Source organism: Anguilla rostrata, chromosome 7 (assembly GCF_018555375.3).
Source record: "Anguilla rostrata isolate EN2019 chromosome 7, ASM1855537v3, whole genome shotgun sequence".
Classification (NCBI taxonomy): Eukaryota; Metazoa; Chordata; class Actinopteri; order Anguilliformes; family Anguillidae; genus Anguilla; species Anguilla rostrata.
Genome location: NC_057939.1, coordinates 53,606,353 through 53,628,576, shown reverse-complemented (window position 1 = coordinate 53,628,576; position 22,224 = coordinate 53,606,353). Strand labels below are relative to the sequence as shown.

General features: G+C 46.5%; 1 protein-coding gene across 2 annotated transcripts in view; it reads left to right on the top strand.

Annotated features, from left to right (window-relative positions):
• LOC135260053 (polypeptide N-acetylgalactosaminyltransferase-like 6) overlaps positions 1-21,973 on the top strand; it is a 142,019-nt gene extending 120,046 nt beyond the window's left edge. For both annotated transcript variants that reach the window (XM_064345179.1, XM_064345180.1), the window contains 8 exons: positions 4,007-4,192; positions 6,061-6,244; positions 14,453-14,570; positions 16,738-16,845; positions 17,414-17,635; positions 19,748-19,864; positions 20,476-20,625; positions 21,175-21,973. In XM_064345179.1, the coding sequence (XP_064201249.1) occupies positions 4,007-4,192; positions 6,061-6,244; positions 14,453-14,570; positions 16,738-16,845; positions 17,414-17,635; positions 19,748-19,864; positions 20,476-20,625; positions 21,175-21,342 (1,253 nt within the window). In that variant the 3' untranslated portion in view covers positions 21,343-21,973. The remainder of the gene's footprint in view (positions 1-4,006; positions 4,193-6,060; positions 6,245-14,452; positions 14,571-16,737; positions 16,846-17,413; positions 17,636-19,747; positions 19,865-20,475; positions 20,626-21,174) is intronic.
• Positions 21,974-22,224: the final 251 nt, after the last annotated feature.

The window sequence follows — 22,224 nt, the reverse complement described above, 5'->3', positions numbered from 1 at the left end:
GAAGTAAGGCCGGTCTCTGATGCAGAATTAGGATGATGCAGGTCGTTCTGCTGGTAGGAAGATGTCCAAAGAGCGCACGCATCACGGCACAGAGCACAGAGCCGTCGTAGAGACAGATTGCCGAACTTAGCTTTGAGATAGAGACGGAGGGCGGAACATGCTCTGACTGCCAATACAAAAAATGAGTGCTCCTGCACGGAGGGATTTTGTCATGAGGGCTTACGGGTTTATGGGCAGGAGCAGCTTCGTTCCTGGGCCAGCGACAGTGGTGCGGTGTGGTATATGAGGATGGTCTTGAGGTGTCAGAGAGCCGGGACGTTACACATGTACCCCCATCGGTATGGCGGAGACGGCGAAAGGATGCTGGCGAAAGGGAAATTAAATCTTCGAGCTGAAATTGTGCGAGAAAAAATCGCGTTTGGCCTCTCGTTAAACACCGTTGCTCTTTCCATCAAAGCGAAATGGCCCGACTTTCCCTTTCCATCTAATCTATCAAAAGCCGAAGGGGTTCAGTGAGAAACATCAAACCCGCAGTTAATTTCGAACCTGGCACAGACGCAGTTTGTCAGAAGGTTGTTTGGGCCTTCAAAGGGGTAATTGTGCTTTCTGGTCAGTGGGGGTGGGGGGGGGGGGGGGGGGGGGGTCTGGTACGAAGTTTTGATTAAAATGTGCTGAGCTCACCGGTGAGAACAGTCAGGATTATGTTAGTGAATGCGCATCTCATAACAATCTGGTAGAGTTTCACAGCGTTGTTTCATCATGTCCGATCCTTTCCCTCTGCTATCCACGTTTGGGCTGACGCTTGATTCTTGGAAATACATGAATGAGAAATCCATCTGAATGGTTTGAAGAGGCATATTATTGAGGTTCTGTCTGAATAAGTATAAATGATATGTTCATAAATAATAATGTTAATGTGTCTATGAGCAAGGGAAGAGAAAGCGCTGTACTCCTTTCTCCAGCAAAATTAAATTTTTTAATGTTTTAATGTGTTATAAAAGATCATGAAATTCAACGAAAAAGAAACATTTTTAGTCTATCTCTGTGGTGTTATTCATAGTGCATCCTGTTTGTCTCTCCTTCATCAGTTATTCGTTCTTCTCTTTCTCAGATATGTAGCATGAGCTTAGATCATATATCATCACGTACCCGTGGAGCACGTATTACGAGCACAGAGTTGATACAAAAACATATTTAAGATGGCAGAATTCTCATATTATTTCTATATTGTTTGGCATTGAGAGAGTTTCTCAGTGGTGCAGTGTTGGACATTTGGACATCTGAAGTTATCGCTGACGTGACGAAACCAGCTAGGCTGCACAAAGGAAGTGATGACTTGTACTTTTCTTTTCTCACAGTTCAAAGCAGGTTTTTTTCCCTCAGTGCTCTTGGTGACAGAGGCTTTAAAGTTTTGTGCAAGTGTTTGTCCTTCGCTGTCATATTCTTTCCTTTGGGTCCTTTTTTTTCGGCGATAGAAGAGCTGGAATGCGCAGACATGGTCTGGGTCTGGTTTTAGAGGAGATCCACACCGTCAGACATTGGGGTCGTGGGATCATTAGGCCACAGGGTGGAGCTTCTCTTCCTGGGGGAAGCAGCCGGCCTAGAGGCTATAGTTCAGCCAGATACGGCTTAGAAGCAAAAGCATTAGACTCCTTTAGAAGCCGGTTGTGCCCATTTTAAATTCCGTTTTGTGAAGCAACTCCGCCGTGAAACATTTTTATTTGATAAAGTGTTGATAAAGGTCAGTTTCTCATCGCTCTCAGACTGTACTGGTGTGTGAAATTTCGCCGCGAGTGGGGGAACCCCTCGGACCGTTCGAGAGCGCAGCTGGGTCCCGGGACAGGGCCAATCACCTAGCTGTCAATGTGGGGGTTCAGCCTCGGAGTAACAAGGTGCTCTTGAGTTTCCGGGGATCATTAAAAGAAATAGTAATGATGGCAGAGGTTAGGTTTGTTTTGGTCCTGTCTCAGGAATGTTCTCTAAAGGAAATCGATGCGGTCAGCACTGCACACCATGAATAACTGCAGACTTTGGCGCCGGCTAGAAATTGGAATTGGCTGGAAATGGATTTTTCACTCTTTTAATTGTATTCGGTGCTGTTTGAACAGCCTTGCCCATGTGGAAAATACAGTGAAAAACAGCATAAAGTACTTTGAAGATGCTTTTTCAAAGCACCGTCCGACCTTTTGACTCGATACGTGGACCTGCAAATTAACAGCTTTGGCAAAGTTAGATTTTTTTGCGTAGCTAGATGCAAGTGAAGATGCTGTCGTGGTGTGGGAGCTTTATTTTTGTACGTTTGCACAGATATTCTAGCAGACCGGCTAGCAGTGCAGTCCGAGACCCTTCTAGAAAATCCCTTTGGGTCTCGTTGCTCCGTTTTTCTGTCTCAGCCTCTGCTGTAGGTTCTTCAGGTGCAATTATGCACAGGCACACACATGACACTTCATTTATTCACAATGCCTCTGCGTGACATTTGAATCTGTTTGAATGCAGACGCGTTGGATTTCGTAGCCCAGTTCTGTTCCCCCTTTCGGTTCCATTCTGTCTCTTTCTGTGAAGTAGGCACCTTGCGGAAGAATGGCCGCTTAGTTTGATGGATAGTCTGGCTGCGTGTGAAAGGGGTCTGTCGTAGGGGCAGCGTAGATTTTAATGGGTGGACCTGGATGTGTGGTAAGTCGAGCGCAGATGGATTTCGGATGAATAAATATTATATTTAATGAACTCCAGTCTTTTTTCAGCACACTGCACAGTGGTTGTCAATGGCTGATGTGCGCGAGTGGGAGCTTTTTTCCCAAATTCAGTTTTTAACACAGAAATGCAAGTGCAAAACTCCGGAATGAGATTTTTTTTTTTCCCCCCCCATTGCATGAATAATTTCTCTTTTTTTGTAGCCTGCTACCCCGTCTGTTGCTAAGCAACGGACCCACATTCCTTTGCGCGGATTAGTTACAACAATAACAGAACATGCGTCGTGCGGTACTGAGTTCGTGTCAGAACCAATCGGCATTGGAAAACTTTTACTTTTCTCTTCATAATTGCCGAATAATTCATGATCCTCTGCTACAGTACCGCTTGACAACGTGGCCTATAAGGGCAGTGGAAAATTTAATGATTGACAAGGGAATGTGGTGAAAATAGCCATCGTAAGTGCTAATAAAATGTCCCTCTCCCCCCTCACGCGATGCGTATTCCGCACTAATTGGTGTTAGTTCCCCGTTTGAAGACTTTTTTGGTCTCCGTGGGCCTGTTCTGAGATCGGAACACGGGCTGCAAATTCCTCTAAGTGCCATTGGTTTACTTTGATTATCCCGGCTAATGGTTATTTAACTGGTTCTGATGGCTCATTGCTTTGAAGCATTGTACTTCTCATCACTGCAACAGATGGCTTGCCCATGTCCACCTTGAATGTCTGTGTTCGTGTTACTGGGCGTGCTCTGTGTGACTATCCTCCCAAATGGTGTGTTTTAATATTCAAGAAGCACTGAGGCTAATTTAACGATTCAATGAACTATCGACTGCAAGGAAGTGTTATGGGGAGGTCAATATTAATGCAATTTGGCTCACAGACAGTAATGAAACAATATGAAAATAGATTAACACAACAATTAAACGTATATTCTTCTTTATAGCTTAACTAGAAAGCAGTGCATTCGGTTTGGTGACTTAAATCGACAATTGTAAAAGATAAAAAAGAAAATCTTTTTTAATCTTCCTCATCAGTTACAATATTTGCATGGTCGGAGTTCCAGTGGGAATGGAGTTTTACTGTACGCTGTGGAGTTTTAGAGTACGCTGTGGAGTTTTAGAGTACACAGTGGAGTTTTACTGTACACTGTGGAGTTTTAGAGTATACTGTGGAGTTTGAGTACGCTGTGGAGTTTTAGAGTACATTGGAGTTTTAGAGTACTCTGTGGAGTTTTAGAGTACACTGGAGTTTTACTGTACACTGTGGAGTTTTAGAGTACAGTCAGTTCAGTGCCTTTTTTTAACCTCTCGTTTACAGAGCACCTGAAAGCGCGTTTGGAGGTGTACATGGCGCGCTTCCCGAAGGTGAGGATTGTCCGGACCAGGAAGAGGGAGGGACTCATTCGCACGCGGCTCCTGGGAGCCGCCACAGCCAAAGGAGAGGTCCTCACCTTCCTGGATTCTCACTGTGAGGCCAATGTGAACTGGCTGCCACCTCTGCTCGGTAAGCTTTAGTAAAGGGGACACATTAAATAATACATGTACATACACAGACATACATACATACACACACTCATACGTACGTACATACAGTACAGACATACATACATAGATACATAGAAACATACATAGATACACACATACATACATACATACATGCACACATACACACGTACATACACACACATACATACATGTAATTTGGTGGTGGTCATGTGGTGATGCTGTGTGGGGGTAGGGGGGGTATTGCCATTGATGAATTCATGCTGGTATAAAAGTTTAGTAATTACCTTGCACCATGGTATCAGTGTGTTACATGAACAATATTACTGTCGTAATTATAATAGCTATAAATAAGGCTGTTTTATAAACAGAACCAAAGCCCTGATCAAAGCCACTGTTGGCTCCCGGCTGAAGTGAATGCAGTTTACAGCTGTGATTACTGTGATTTAATCTGACTTTTACTTGGCTTTTAAAAAAATGTATTTTATATACAGCGTTAGATAAAATAGCTCCTTTATAAATGTGTTCTTTTTACTGTTTTGTTCTAGGCACAGTTCTTTCATGAGGCTGTGCCTCTCAAATCTGTTCTCAGTTTTTACTGCGTTTTATTTCGACTGGTAACTGATATTTGAAACGTGTCCCTGCGAATCTTTCGGCGCAGAACTTGCTGTTTTGCATTTTGTACCAGATTTGCATGATTGTGCCAATTGGATCTGATTAAATGCCACATGGATCTGCTTCAGCGTTTACTGGAAGGGCTACACCGTAGTTGTGTGTGACACGTAGAATGGCTGACACACTCTGTGAACCGCTCAGCTGGGATTTGGGGCATCTGTACTTTTTATTAGCTTTATTTATCCAGGAAGACAGTGATGCTGTGGATCATGGAGGCAGTGATGGTGTAGGCAGGGACGGACTGTTGTGTGTGAAGCCAAAACGTATGCAAAATGTCATGTGACCTCACTCACTGAAGATTTATCTTTCTGTATTGTGGCTGTGATCTAAATAATCAGTAGACAACTGGTGGTAATGTTTTTTTTTTTTCATTTCCTGATTTTTTACCAATTACTGATAAAATAATAAGGATTTGTGGTATTTGACAAACATTTACAAAAGAGGATTTATGAATTTATATCTATTTACAGATTTTTTTTTTTAATTCCTTTAACAACTGTCTTAAACAACAAAAGGAAATTTTAGACCACTTTATAAAGAAATATATTATAGTAAGAAATATTTCATTGTGTGTGTATGTGTGTGTGTTTCTTTGAGCTGCATGTGCTTCCTGTCGAGGGAGTCCTGTATTCAGTTAATTACAGAAGTGTAACGTTTGCTAGAGGCTGGTGTTGCATATGCATCGTTGGCATTAGATGTTTGTTTTAATGACTGCATGAGTGAAGATGTTGGTTATTCAGTCCTTTAAACCTTTTTAAATCTTATTTTTTAACATGCTTGCCTGTGAGTGCGTATCTAATACAGGGCATTCTTTCGGTGCTCTCTACGGGGCACACAGGGGCAGGGAGGATGACAGATCTGGGACAGGTTAGTGGTGCTGAGTGACAGAGACATAGCTGGCCGAGGTCTGGCCGGGCCTCGATGGAGCAAACCTACTTTGAAGCGCTGTAATTGTTTCTAATCACTGACCAGCTGCAGCAGGTCCAATTTCAGGTGGCAGGTGTTCCTGAGGGGGCGCAGGGAGAAACGGAGGAGGGGGTGGGGGTTGGGGGGGGGGCTGGCGTGGGGAGGTCCTGAGGGGGCCGCCCGCCGTACCACGGTGGGGGGGGGGGTGACGTTGACGGATGGGCCCCCTGACTCCGCCACTCGTTCTCACACCCCGCCTCTCCCCCCTCTGTCGTCCCGTCCAAACAGACCGGATTGCGCAGAGCCCCAAGACCATCGTGTGCCCCATGATCGACGTCATCGACCACAACCACTTCGGGTACGAGGCGCAGGCGGGGGACGCCATGCGGGGCGCCTTCGACTGGGAGATGTACTACAAGCGCATCCCCATCCCCCCCGAACTGCAGAGCTCGGACCCCAGCGACCCCTACGAGTGAGTACCAGGGGCTGGAGGGGGGGCTGGAATGGGCTGGGGGGCAGGGAGTGGGGGCTGGAAGGGGCTGTCTAACCTCTCTCTCCATCTCCGAAGCCTCAGCCATCGGGAAAATGATCAGGTTAATCTACCGCACGGCGAGCCTCAGGCAGCTAACGGGGCGCTGCTATACGCTGCCATTACAGGCAGGGAACTGTGCTTCACCTGAGGACAGTTTCCTCTTAGCCGTGAGAAGCCTGAGGCTCAGGTGGCCTGGCGGCTTGAAGCGTTCACGCTGTTCGAAATGAGGGCCCGAGATCGGAGGACTTTCGGCTGCACATCCATCTATCTGGGCAAACACAATCACGGCGAGGGCAGTGTCACGCGCGTGTGCGTGTGTGTGTGTGTGTGTGTGTGTGTGTGTGTGTGTGTGTGAGGCTGGACAAATGTGTTCATTTTGGATGGTTCGCGTTTTACAAAAAGGCATTTGCTTCTCGAGCGGTCTCAGTGGGTTGGCGGGATTTTACGGTGTGGGAATATGGCAGACTGCCGCTCCGTCTCTGGTTCAGTCAGGCGGAGGAGTGAAACCGCAAGAGCACAGAACTCTTCCTGAGAAGGGAAGACAGAAATTGGGTGAAATCGTGAAGAAGAAAATCGAGAGAGAGAGAGAGACAGCAGACTCCGCGCTCGGTGTTTAAAAACCTCAGTTTATAACTTCACCGCAACGGAAACTCGACGTGCCGCCGGAGATACAATGGCTCTAAATTCAAGCGCGGGGCTCTTAATTCCAGGCTGTTACACAACACATTAAGCAGAGGGAGTCACTTGGAAGATAATTAGGTGGAAATTGCCAGCGTGTGCGTGTGAGACGCCAAACCTCAGCGCCGGTGCTAGCTGAGCCCGCTAGCCCCACAGGGCCTCGCTCTGGACCCCTCCAGCTGCCGTCGGCCTCTCCGGGCCGGGATTGGTCAGCTCTGCAGACCAATCAGAACCCAGCCAAACAAGGCTGTGAACCTGCCCAATGCCACCGCGCCTCACACAGATGGATGTGGGTTTCTAAAATGGGACTGCTCATTTCATTAGTCTCTGAGTACTTCACCACCCACATACAGTGCGTCAAGAATTTTGTCATAGTGTATTTTAAATTCATGGGCATATAAAATGCTTGTTTTGTTTTCATTAGACAACAATTCAATGCAGAGTAGCCATGATCAAATAATCTAATAATTAATAAGTAAATAAACTGTATGTTTTCTTCTAAATTATGGATTTTCAGTATTGATTTCAAAAATAACATCTGATGTAATAAATACGAGAGACATTTGCTCTGGAAGTATAACTGAAATATAATCTTACGTGAAGCTCAGCTGGAATTGATGGCCTCTTCATTTAATGAAATGGTTCTCCCGTAAATCACAGATCTGACACGAAACTATTTCTGTGCTCTCTGTTTCATCTCTGAAAGTCTGACCTTTCGCTCTTGATATTATACCAAGCGTCTTGTATTTCACGAAGCTGAGGCTGCCCTAGACCAAGGCAACATCGTGGCTCACAACCTGTCAGTGAGATGGCTGTGGTGCTGCACTTGGTGTAGTACAATTTTCACAACAATTTAGCAAAATTGCCTGATCAGTACAGCTGAAAACACTATAGCCAAAATCTGCTAAATAGGTCACTGAAAAGATACAAATTCAAAGCATAGGTAACACGATTTATTTATAATATAGAAATACTCTATAGAGACGTTGATTAATTACCTTGATAATGCATGATTACATTCTCATCCATCACTTTAAGGTTAATTAATTCCTCACTGTTAATTACAGAGATTAAGGTTACTCTGTTTCCATGGGTTAAGTACAAAACAAATGTTACTCCTTTATACTATGAGTAAATATGTCCTACTAATCCACTGCACACGGGCACAGTGTTGGTGACGTTAAGTTGCATTTTGCTGGGCAGTCTGACCTTGGCGCAAAGACACTGGGATCATTCTTATGAGTGTAAAAAAAAAACAGTCACATGCAGTTGCTTCTGAAATATGGCTGGATTTACTAAATAAAACTGCATAGATGGGTAGAATGTGATTGATTGGCTGTTCTGCGGTTTCTAACCCCCCAGCTTTTTTAAGCACTTGTGATGAGTGGGTGTTTGTCGATGGCTGGATCAGGCTTTGCTTCTGACGTGACGCATTGTTACGAAAAATCCCAACAGGAAAAGGCTGTTTTTAATGCTGATTCATTGTCTGTTGAAGGTTCGAGGGGCCTATTTTAAAATTTTAAAAAATCATATTGTAATTAATTTAGTATGTATCCGTGCATAGGTGTTACTAAGTAAGTATATACAGTTCTGCTGCGGCCTTCAGCAAAGGGCTTGGGGGGTGGGGTGGGGTGGGGTGGGGGGGGGGGTGCATTCAGGCACTCAACAAGGTGTTCCGGCACAACTTTGTCACGCATTATCCCACTCACTACAATGTACGACCAGCCTGTTTAGCCCCCCTGCATCTATGTGTGTCTACATGTTTAAGTTGATTCCGTTTTGATCTGCAGCAGTGAATTGTGCTTCGCATTTGATGATACTGTTCCTGTTGCCAAAAATATGGCCCCCGGTGGGTTACCGTGTCCCATTAACAGATCAAATTTGCAGCTGCGTGCTGCTGAGCATGATGGGTTGTTTGCTTCCTAGCTGTTATCCACTTATTCACGTGTGTGTCATGTCTATGATCGTCAGAGGTCCGTAACCTCTGCTGTTCCCCCTTGCAGGTTATCGCGGTGGCAGATATGATTGACCTAGAGTCCTAGATTCAAGTCAATAGTGACAGAGATGTTTTATGGCTCCTCGCACTGGATATTAGGCTCTCGCTGGACGGAAGAGATAAAATGAGCTGCTCTTTGCCAGGATCTGTATGATCTCATTCTGTGCCTATGGAATGTCTGCACCTTTTGTTTGTGGCGTATTCTTTCTATAGGAAAGTAGGTTCCAGTGCAAAATGTCTGACAGCAGGCTCTCAGCTGAATGGTAGCAGCAGTGTAGTTTGATGCAAGAGCCAGGCAAATGAATGCTGAGACCATCCACTAATGATAATCACATGAAGGAGGTCTGTGGCCTTTGGCTGGAGAGTCGTTTATTATTTTCTTTCACATGTTCTTTTGCTTTCAATTATCTCTCTAAGGCATCCAGAGGAGTTGTCAGCAAGGTCCTGCTGGTAGTTTTTTTCTCTTTATTTATTTCTTTTTTTCTTTTTAAGTTTTTGTTAAGAAACTCTCGAGCCCTTTAGAGGAAGTGCTATTTATTCCCAGCAGGTCTCTCTGTGCTACATCGCGCATTTTAAGAAATTGTGTGTGGAACTAATTGATCTGTAAAGGTCTTGTTTGCACGCGCCAGCGCCGCCCACTGCCGCATCACAGGGCCAAACCGCATCGACATGGGGAGCGACATTTTAGGCGTCACCAAAAGGAGTCCCTTAGGGTGCGTTCTCCATCGATCCAGCCCTCCCGCGCTTCCGCCATTAGCCCTAGGTGTGTGTTCCAGAACCCGGGAGCGGCGCTGGCTCTGCACTATCCCCCACAGGCCTGCCTGAACCGGGACGTCGGCGTGTTACCATTCACCATCTGCGGGGTTCTGGTGGCCTGACAGCGCGGCGCTAGCTTGGCCGGCCGTCAGCAGCGCGGCTTTAGCGACTGGCTCTCGCCCATTTCAGATAATGTCGCTCAGAGACGAGGGGGGGGCAGGGGGGCGGGGGGGGGGCTTAGACCGCTGCCTGTCTCCCGTTCCGCCGCTGAGCTCGGAAAAGCCTGTCGGTCCGCGGGCGGCCCTCCCGAACGCTGCAGTCAAGCTGAGATAGCGGAGGGAAGTTGCCGGCAAAGTTAAGACGCCACTCTCTCTCTCTCTCTCTCTCTCTCTCTGCGGGGAGTCTTAAGTGGTTTCTGCATGGTTGTCAGATGACGGAAAATACAGTGTTCAGTCAATTTGCTGATTTGCCTCTTCCTTTCTCAATACTGGAAACCTAGGACAGCTTTTGATTTTTCTTTTTTCTTTCTTTTTTTTAACACAGTCCCTGCTCCCTGTTCCGTAGCACAGCCGCCTGAGTGAGACAGACAGACGCCTCTAGTGAAAGATCGCCTAATGAGGGGCATGTCGTAAGAGCCGTTCATGCGACGGAACCTCGCGAAGTGCCTTTGAAACCGTTTTTTTTTTTTTTTTTTAAATAGCTGTCACAGTACCTGCCTGCGCTTTATTACGGAGCGTGGGCTCAAAAGAGAGAGAGACGGCGTAGTTTAGATCTCCACGCTCGTTACCGGATGAAAAGGGAGAGACCATTTCGGATCAAAGCTCATTTGTGAAATGACTGCTCGACAGAGGCGGTAGATCTTGCGTGGATCTCCTGCGCAGCGTTAATGAAATTGAGGTGATTTGTCGGAACACGCGTGCCTACAGCACTGTTCAGCAAGGATTATCGCTTCAAACCAGTGGCATTCCCCTGCGTTGTGCCCTCTTGCTCTTCGAGCCAGTGGCGTCGTTTTTTCTGTGCCCACATCGCCACCTGCTGGTGAAATTGCAGCTTCGCAGAGGGTTGCACAGGTGGGGAGGCATGGCAGCAGTCATCCTTGCGTTCGTGAATAAATACGTTCTGACGTCTGGCATCGGTTTTGAACTTGTCAGCGGTGGGATACTGTGCAGAGGTACCGGAGAGTAATAAATCTTTAAGTGTATGTCTTCTGACGTGCTCTCCCGTCTGTATGACCTTGTTCCAGTGTACCAGTCCTTGAGAAGACATCCTTTTCGTGTCCATTTTCTGTGTAATAAGGCATTGATAAATCACAACTGGGGTCTTAATGTACTACAAATTACAAACGTATGTATGTACATATATTTCAACAGCAGTTAACAAATTACATCAGGCAATTACCCTTTTGAGTCAAATAATTTCTTAATTAGCTTTTGGCAACCAACCTACAGTATTTGTCAACACCCTGCTAATTATAGCCAGAGCTGCATTCTTAACATTCTTAACTGAACATTCTAATGCTGATGTAACAGACACAATGGACTTCCAGAACACTGACTTAGAATTTTGAAGAAGCATTCCAGAAAATAACTACTCTTCAAAGGGTTAAAAGAGAAAACAAAGCCTGTTGTCTGTGAAAATGGCTATCATCGTGTATTCTTTTTTTATCTTCTTTTTTTTGCCCCTCAGCTGTCTCGCAAATTCTCCAGTGTCCAGTCTTGCAGAACACAGCTCCTTGCCCTCGCCCAGTCAGTGATCAAACTTTAATTCCTCTGCTGAGCGTGTGTCACAGGGAAGGCCCCGGGACCTTATCAGCACTCTGAGGGCCCGGGGTGAGGGGTGAGGGCTGGGGTGGGGGGGGGGGGGGGCGGGGTGGAAGGGGGGTTTGACGTCTGCGCTGTCACAGGGGTCATGCTTGCGGCTCAGAGCTCCCTTCCAGGGGTGGGGGGGGCGGGGGGGGTGGTGAGGAGCTTCCCTCCTGGCTGTGGCCTCTCCGGCTGCACAGAATAATTAGGGCTGTGTGCTCGGCCTGGGTCCCCACCGGAGGCCTCAGCAGACCCCGCGCCACGCGGAATAATCGAGCGATCGATGCGGCGAGTGCTTGGAGGTGGCATGCTGCCATTTTAAGTTTGCTCTTTTTGTTGTTGTTGTGTGAACTGGGCATCACCCTGAATTCTGTTACTTGACTCATTGCTTTTCAGTCCCCAACCCCCCCACCCGCACCCGCGCCACACGTTTGTTGATACTTTTTTTCTTTTCTTATTCTCTCTGGACTTAATCTTCCCCGTCTGATTCTAAATGATTAATTAAGGTTTGTGTTTAATTTAATTCGGAGAGATCTTTCCAAGTTAACTGGATTTTTTAAGGCTCTTAAATAAATTCCTAATTGAAAAGAAAACCTTAAGCTGACTCAAGTGAAATGATCCATCTTGTGATGAGTGAGGGCTTACATTAACTTTGCCTTTTGGGAATACAATGACAAGATTGGATTAAACATACGCTTGACTTATAAATCCCCCCATTCCCCCCAACAAAAAAAAATAAACAAATAAAAGAGGAAAAAATAATTAATGGGGTGTATGACCTGCATTGCCCCTAATTTATAACATGCTGAAAAATTGTCACCCTGTTAGATTAGTAGACATGCTCTTCCAATCAGACTGAGGATATTGGTTGTGACAGGCAGCTGCGTGTTGTTACCCGATGTTCTCTCTCTCTCAGAATCGGCGTTCCCAGCTGTGTGAGTCTTCTCTAATCAAACACAGTAATTTCCCTGAATTTTTTGAGCGGGGCGATAAATCCATCACTACAGCACCCAGCTAATTACTGACATCATCTGCCACCCAGAGCCAGGTTGTTGTTCAGGGGGGTTACTCCAGCTCTGCTGTGGCCTGGTGCTGACAGCAGTGTGTAAGCTTGCACGCTTCAGGCTAACGGTGGTATTTCCTGTTGTTGGCAAGATGGGTTAAAAAAAAAAAGAGAAGTAATCTAATTACTGATAAGTGCTTGCTTCTCTATTGCTTTCCTTAATTGAGTCGGCGTCTATAATACGGTGCTTTAATAAATAGGTTAGGATGCTGGCCTCCCATGCAGTATTACTGGAGAACACATTTATTTCAGCCCAGAGGTCTACCCCCTGTGCTCATCCTGATTTAAAAAATTATTTTAACCTGGTTTTTTTTTTGTTTTTGTTTTTTTGTGATGGGGCACGGGTGCACTCAGTGCTGAACTCCCAGTCTTCCATAATGTGCAGAGAAGCAGCAAAAAAAAAAAAACAGCAGCATCTGCTCCTCTCTCCAGCCGTCTCCCCACTGCCTTTGCGTTGGTCAACGTGCTTAATCTCTGTCAGTGCAGAGTAAACCATGGGCCGCGTTATTCATTATGACCTCCCTTACCTGCCGGTGCTAAGGGAGGCGCTGGATGTCCAGGCCGTGCTGCATAGCATCCTGGTTCCAGCGCGGCCTGATCAAGGTGCTCACGAAGAGGCGCTGGTGTTTCAGAACGTGCATTCTCCGTTTTTTACCTTATTTGTCTACATCCTTTTTTTCTCACATCCGCTTGCAAAAGGAGCAAAACAGGCGGGCTTCTTTTTATTTCAGACTCTCAACAGCTTGCTTTGTTTCTTTTATTTATGATTCAGGTTTTGCAGCGTGTGTGTGTGTGTGTGTGTGTGTGTGGAAAGGAAGAAAACACACAGCTTCGCTCCGGGCTGTTTGGTGTTGAATCAGAAGTCCAAATATATAAGGAACTTGTATGGTCTGTCAGCATGAAATGAATTAATGATCCTCACTCACTGGAGCCGGTCTCCCAGTGTTCTAATTGGGTTGAAGGATGAAGCGCTTGTGCAGAAAGCCAGCGGTGTAAAATGGACCCGCTGAATTCCTTTCATTCTCCCTCAGTACTACCTTTTCCTGTAAGAAAGTGATTTCATCCGAAGCACGATAAACACTGTTTTCATTGTAACGCTCGAATGACGGTTCTCGCACCCAGCCTCGATTGGAAGATTGTGACCGTCCTCGGGGCAGTGGGGCAGTCACAATAGGAAAATGGTTTCCGCCTTAGCTGCGGGATTAATACAGTTTTTCACAGCATGTTGAAAAAGAATGCAGGAAATATTTTTAAAACTGGGTTTCAAGGCTGAATATCTAGTGTGCGATTGATTGTGAGATGGTACACAGTAAAATGTCAACTCTGTCAAACGGAGTACATATGAGTCCAGTAGGGATCCAGTATGTACTCTTTCAGTGTTGATTTACCACATTACTCTTGAGGAAATAACAATTGGTAGTATATGCAAAAATTAAGCTAAAGAGGCAGTTTTAGAGAAGTACAAGAAATGAAAGTTTAAAAACAATAGATTAAAGATTAAATAGGATTTTTTCACGATCAGTTTGCTTTGGTTTTTTTGTGGAAAGGCAAGGAATGTCTACATTATAATCGGGCTGAAATGCCCTCTAACAGCCAGTGTAGAAATTCCATCTGACAGACACTACAGTATCCAATCAGAGGCCTGCATTTCCCTCTTCACGGCTCGCAGATGAGAGTCCTTGTGTGGAAAGAATGTTGTGTCTGGATGAGAATGAAACATTTCACCGTGGTGCAGTCTCTTGATTACGGATATGATGTAAGTGTGAATATACTTGTGGTCTTACCATAAAATGATGTAGTAATTGTTTGTACAATTTTGACCAACCCACACACCCCCCCTTTCCCATTCTCAGGTCTCCGGTGATGGCTGGGGGCCTTTTTGCAGTCAATCGACAGTGGTTCTGGGAACTGGGGGGCTATGACACAGGACTGGAGATTTGGGGAGGGGAGCAGTTTGAAATCTCATTCAAGGTATGCCCGTCCTGCTTTTGCACTGACACCCACCACCGAACCTAACCCTTTAAAGGCATGGGGTCACAAATACGCGATTGGAATGCTCTTAACCGAACATTCTGACGCTGATGTCACAGTCACTGCTGCTGATTGAAAGCAGTGGAGTTCTAGAACACTGATGTAGAATTCTGGGAAAGAAAAAAATTCCGAAAAACTTCTTCAAAGGGTTCACCCAGATTATGGCAGCAGGAATGCGTTCAGTGTGTGAGAGCTCCACAGGACTGTGCATAACTGTCCATCCAGTACTCAGCGTCTGAAGGAGCCCATAAGCATTTGTGCTGAACTTTCAAATCAGATTTTAACTCTCAGATGTGCTAGATGTTTATATTATCTCTTCGTCGTCTGGGTTCATCCCAGGAAACGAACCTGAATGATTATTTCAGATGGGAAGTAGGCTTATTTGTTCTCTACCACATGTCTCCGGTTCCCTGCGATTCATTATTACGTTCACACTCTCCTCCTGCCATTGTGTCTTTCCTAATTCAGCCCTTTTCTCCGTGGTTAGAAACCATGGTAACAACAACAGGCTAAATCGCCTCCGATTTTCAGTGACCTCGCGTTTCCCGTTACGTTCTGACCATAGTGACAGCGTCCTTGCTCTTCAGCGAAATTAAATGTAAAATGGGGATGACACTAAATACGTGACTTAATGTTATGCGTTCTGGATATTTTTTATCTTAGTTTGTATCGTATGAGTCAAAGTCTATTTTTAAATTGTACCTGACTGCGTAAAAGCGAATACATGAACAGTGTGTATCCATCTGATTTTTCTATTCACATTTATCTATTTGAATAGATTGTAGGACATTAAACTAAAATTCTTTCCCATTTGTTTTCCATTGTGTTCTCTTCATGTGGATCATTGGTATCACAACAACCACACAGATGATCAATAACCATAACATTGCTCAGAATATGTAAGGTACACAGTAAAATGTCCAGTGTTAATTCAACTCAACAGGAACCCAATAGGGACCATATGTACTCTGCAAGAGCTGATTTAGACACTGAACGTTTTAACACTGAACATTTGTTCAGTGTGGACATCCTTCTGTCAGATGACCGTAATGCAGTTTGGTGAAAAATATGGCTTCACATTGCTCCTCACGCAGGTGTAGCTCCATGAAGGAGGGTGTGGTCAGAAAGGGACCAACATTCACATCAAGCAGGAAGTGGAGTTGCCTGCTCTTCTCTGATGTGAAGGAGTTGGAATAATGTTGGGGGGGTCTGGGGGGGCGGGGGTTGTAGAGGTTCTCACGCTCACCCGTCAGAGTGGCGTAAATCCCTTTCCAGTCTCTGCTTCCCTCCACTGTGTTCTTGCAAGATGAAAGGATTCTGTGGACCGCTCCCGCAGACACGTTCACCTTACAGATATATTTCCTCGGACGTTTATTCCTCTTAATTTGGACTCTTAGCTGGCACGTAACTGTTAGAATGTTCTTGTATGGCACTCTGGAATGTATGCGTGAAGAGCACTACGCAATAGCGTCTTGTATTATATCGTATATGTCATACTGCACATCCAGTGTGTCGGAGGTGGCAGCTCAGGCGGCTGGGTAAATGTGCTGAGGCTCTCGGAGCGCTGCTGGGAACGTGGGAAGCAGCGGCGGCTCGGTGAGATCAAATGTGGGCCGGCAGAGTGGACTTCCTGCTGTGTTATCGATCGGAAAACCGAATCAAATGGCAGGATCAGACCCCATGGTCTGCTTCACTTCTCGTCTGCCCTCTCTGTGTGCGTCTTTTCCTGCAGCGAGGCATTCTCTCCTTCTGAACGTCTTAGCCTCTGCATGAAGAAATCCATGTGTGTGCTCGCTCTCAGAGTTTAATCACATTGGAAGAGAAGATATTAGTGTAATAGTAGTGACCACAACTTGCCTCAGCAGTTCAAGGGGTCTGACGGCCTGTCCTGTTCATGTGGTCATCAGATCCGTGTGAGTGTCTTTGCTTCACAAGTTCTACAGGTCTGAAAGCATGTCCTGTTCATGTGGTCATCAGATCCGTATGTCTTTGCTTCACAAGTTCAGGGAGTTTGACAGCGTGTTCTGTTCGTGTGTTCATCAGATCCGTATAAGTGTCTTAGTTTCAGAAATTCAATGGGCCTGAAAGCTGTTCATGTGTTCACCAGGTCTGGATGTGTGGCGGAAGCATGTATGACGTGCCATGCTCCAGGGTTGGCCACATCTACCGGAAATATGTGCCCTATAAAGTGCCATCTGGTACCAGCCTTGCCAGGGTAAGTGTGCCAACAACTGACGAGTGGCAGAATGAATCACTTGAATCCTTATTGCAGATAATGGCAGAAGATAATTGTGTGAAAGTTTTGTAAAGGTTTTGGGTTGTTTATGCATGTGAGTTTGCTAGTTTGTGTAAGATGTAACGTGTTGGTCGTGAAATGGGGCAAAATTGAGGTTGATATTATCTGCAGAAGTACTGCACACGGACAAAGACACTGGTGAATTCTCTCAATAACGCAACTTGAATTAATGTATTTGTACCCTTAGGCATGCAATGTATTGATTTGTTTATTTATTGCTGAAGCTAATTATGGGTAAGCATTGTTGATGTTTCAGGTATGGAATGTGGCAAGCGAGACAGCGTACATTCAAACCGATAAAATGTACGATTCATTAAAAGGGCACTCATGTTTCGACTGTGTCAAATATAAAATACGCTGTACCCTGGCCTCCTACAAGCCGTAGACAGTGCGCCATCGGTTGTGCGGGCTCAGGGGGGGGGCGACTCTGCTGGCACGCGCTGCCCAGAAGGGGGCGCTGACGGGGTCTCCCGTCTCCCTCCGGCAGAACCTGAAGCGCGTGGCGGAGACGTGGATGGACGAGTACGCCGAGTTCATCTACCAGCGGCGGCCCGAGTACCGCCACCTGTCCACGGGCGACCTGGCCGCCCAGAAGGAGCTCCGCCGCCGCCTCAGGTGCCGCGACTTCCGCTGGTACATGAGCACGGTGGCCTGGGACCTGGCCAAGTACTACCCCCCCGTGGAGCCCCCGCCCGCGGCCTGGGGGGAGGTGAGCCTGGGGGCGGGGGGGGGGGGGGGCGGGGGGCTGGGGGGGTGGGGGGGGGGGACCTGGGGGTGGGGGACCTGGGGAGGTGAGCCTGGGGGTGGGGGGACCTGGCCAAGTACTACCCCCGTGGAGCCCCGCCGCGGCCTGGGGGAGTGAGCCTGGGGGGCCTGTGGGGGGGGGGCTGGGGGGGCCTCCGCACGCAGGAGCAGTCAGGCCGACGCGACCGGATTTACTGTAATGGCAATGTATACTAATAGACAATTTGTCATTGCTCTTAAATATTTTTTTATATGTATTACAACAGACTTTTTTATTTTACGTTGTGGAATCTCATTTTACAAAAGGAAAATTGTTAATTTGTAAACATATAAGTAATAGCTGTAAATATGTAGTGATTGTACATATGAGTATAAATCGTACATAAAGTACTCCCAAGATCTCTTAAAACACACTTCACCGTCCTTTTAACTGTCCCTCAGTATTACTGTTGACACGAATACGACCGCTCCTGCTTGACCCGGCTACTATGAGTCCGTACACACACACACACACACACACACACACACACGCACACACACACGCGCACACACACCACACACACACACACACACACACCACACACACACACACGCACACACACGCACACACACACCACACACACCACACACACACACACGCACACGCACACGCACACGCACACACCACACACACACACACCACACACACACACACACGCACACGCACACACACACCACACACACACGCACACACACGCACACACACACACACACACACACACCACCACACACGCACACACACGCACACACACACACCACACACCGCACACACACCACACACACGCACCACACACACACACACACACACACACACACACACACACACAGGCTACGCCACAGGCCTGCGATTCCACCGCCGGAGCGGACAGCTTCGTATCCGTTCCCCCCCGATCGGGGCCCTTCACCCCGTCGCTCTGGCTGGTGTATGAAAGAGTGAAAAAAGGGCTTCATTGGGTATTCAGCGCTGCTGTCCGTCTCCGTCTCCCCGCGCGCCTCCAACGGTGCCGGTGAAAAAAGAGAGAGCGAGAGAGAGAGAGAGAGAAAGCAGCGGCCGCCTCCCCGTCTTCGGCGGGATGGCGGGTCAGTCTTCTGTTGACTCTGCTCTTTACATTCCAGGCAAAGCAAACAAGCTGTCAGCCGCCTGTCTCAATCCCATTTCTCACCACGTCGCTCTGACTTTGTCTCTCTCTCTCTCTCTCTCTCTCTCTCTCTCTCATTCAGTTTTCAGTTCAGTGCGATTCAATATGCTTTATTGGCATGAAATACGTATAATATATATACAAACTATTGAAAGCATTTAGTTAACTGTAATTATAACGTTGCACATTGAACAGGTAACACACTGTGCCTTTTATCTGTACAATGGTTCTCTCTCCTTCTCTCTCTCTGTTTCTCTCTCTCTTGAATGCTTAAAGAACTTGAGTGTTACCTCCAAAAACTATGTTGGTTTTTCCATTGAAGGTGGAAGGTTTTATGGTGTGTATCTACGTGTTTAACGACATGTTGCGTCACGTAATGTCTGGGGATGTTGGCTGTCCTTGATTGGCCGATCAGTGGTCAGCGATGGTTTCCGTTGACAGAGGTTGTTCAGTCGTTATGTTTTGTGTTCGCCTACCCCGTCCCTGCGGTGAATCTTTGTGCGAGGGCCATGACAAGCTGCACACCATTTCATGGTGCAGGCCTTTGTAAAATATAACACCTTGGTCTCAGCATAAGCACACTTAACCTCCCGTGCACCTGAACACCACCATTTTGAGTGTTTGTCATCATTCCTTTCAGAACTGGAGCAGTGCATATTTACCTCCGGTTCCTGAGCTGCCCATGAACAAACATGCCTCTAGGCTACAATCAAAAATATTACTCAGGAAAAAAAAGAATGTAAGCTACAAATGAACCAAATGAATTTGGGAAAAGCTCTGTGTTCATCCCATCCACTGTGCACTTATTCTCTTTTCTTCTGAAGCCTCTGAGATGGCGGTGTGGTGGTATATTTTGTGTTTCTCCGTGAGTAATCCAGAGGCTCTGACTCTCTCTGTAGATCCGGAGTGCGGCGTCTGGCCAGTGCATAGACAGCAAGCACGGCGCCACGGGGACCGAGCTGCGGCTGGACGCCTGTTTGAAGGAGGGAGCGGAGAGAACGTGGGCACACGAGCAGGTACACGCTGACCCGTGCCAATTACCCCAATTATGCCACCTGAGCCAATTTATATACAGCACATTATATACATTACATTTATTTGGCAGACGCTTTTATCCAAAGCGATGTACAATAGATATATACGTACGGCTGTACACTTTATATGTTCCATTCTGTTATGGATTGTTACCTACATTCTGATACCCCTTGGTGTTGAAGAAAGTACACGTTCTATGGGGATAAAAGCAGCCTCAGCTTTGCTTCCGCAGAGCTCTTACCTGTGGGCTGTGTAAAGACCGAAACAGAAGGTTAAAAATCGTGTAGGACTGCCCTGGACACCGTACCATTCCATAAAAAGTGGGTGGCTGTTGCACGTTAGGTCTTGTTCTCTTTGTTCTGGTCTTTGCGCATCCTTCTTTCCTCTAGTCAGGCTTGGCTATATCAGATAGAAGTATGCTTCCACTTGTGATATGCCGAACTGGGGGGATCATGTCTATGTGGTGCACAGGTTGAGATCCTGTCGTGGGACTTTTGGAGATGTGATCAATTATGGATCAATTGTTAAAGAAGATGGATGGAGTTTTATTATGTAAAATATAATATTTAATATTTTTCCTTGGTGTAATTAGGTCTTCACGTTTGGCTGGAGAGAGGACATTAGGCCTGGCGACCCGCTGCACACCCGGAAGTTCTGCTTCGACGCCATCTCCCAAAGCAGCCCGGTGACGCTGTACGACTGTCACGGCATGAAGGGGAACCAGCACTGGAGCTACAGGAAGGTAAGGGCCGGGCCGGGCTGGTTCTGTTTACTGACATGCCTCTGTGTCTGCGTGAGAGCCAGGGTCTAACCCCACTGCGCCAAACGCTCGGAACTAGAGCCCACCGTTTACTGAGGGCTGAGTGTGTCACTAATCAGCCAGGTTAACCAGCAGATTACTGCCAAGTGTGTTTTTCTACCTTTTCCCAGGCCTAATCTAGTATATATATATATATGTTCATGTTCCTTATAGTTTACTAAGGTTCCCATAATTTTCCTGAAGTTTCGTACTTGTGAACTCATCTCTCTTCAGAAGTTGGTAAACTCCTGAATTTTTCGATGTTAATGCTTTTTTTTTTTTTTTTCACTCGCGGTTTGCTTGTCAGTTTGAGCTCCAAATTAAATCCCACACCATGAAATTAAGTCAACTTACTTTTCTGATTAAAAAAAGTGTTCCAGTCCCCTAATTTCCCTCCTCGCCTGAAAATCACAGACGGATGGGGGGAGATAAGAGAGGATTATATCATTACTGGTCGTATTGTTACAGCGCCTGTTTCTTCCTCCACTGCAGGATAAGTCTCTCTACCACCTCGTGAGCAGCAGCTGCATGGACTGCAGTCCGGGCGATAAGAAGATTTTCATGAGCAAGTGCAACCCGCAGTCTGAGACGCAGCAGTGGCTGTTCCAGCACGTCAACGCCACCGTCCTGGACAAATTCAACAGCGCCGTCGGCTCCTAGGAACTGCCCGGGACAACAACCCAAAGGGACAACAGACCGATCAGACGTACCTCCCCAAAAGCCCCGCTGTGGGACTGGTCTTCGGGAGTCGTGTTTTGCTTCTGCTGGTGGTGCTCTCTCAGGATTTATTGTAATAGAAAAAAAATAAATAAATAATAAAACTCGAATAACAGACGGCCGGACGCTGGCCAGAATGAATGCATGAGATCTCCACGAGCACCTTGCTGGTCAAGGACAAGCAGACATGAACTGCACTCTTCAGACCTGGGGTCAGCCTCGGGCCCAAGCCCTGCTGTAGAGCAGGAAGGACTGGATTTGGGGATTTGGGGGTTTGGGGGGGGGGGGGGGGGTTGGACAGAGGAGCGTTCTCTTAGTCACCTTCACAGAGACTGCGCTGTGGATAGAGTGGCTCCCCGACTCACAGCCCATGGCTGGTGTTAGCACTTTTTATTGATATTTATTTTTTATTATTGTTGAATCAGTGTATTTATTTTGTATTTCTTTATGTTGGGTTTTTTTTTACAGCATAACTAATGGTATACTGTACAAACTTGAATCTTTTTGTAATTATTGTTACCGTATGAGGATCCAATGAAAATAAAGTTGGAACATTCTGGAGACACAAATCAAATGTCTTGTATAAAAAAACGATAATTTTGGATCAGATGTTGGATGTCAGGTGTACACACACTTACACACACACACGCACATAAGGGTCAGTTATGGCAATGGCAAGTGTATTGTGGACCAAACGCGGCCCAGATGCCTATCGCGCCTGAGACATGGGCTCATCAAGGTTGAGTCGTGGCTGTGTTCCGGCAGCCACATGCTGACTGGTTCATCACCGTCGTTCCATGGCTGTAAGTGGGCCGATCAAAGTGG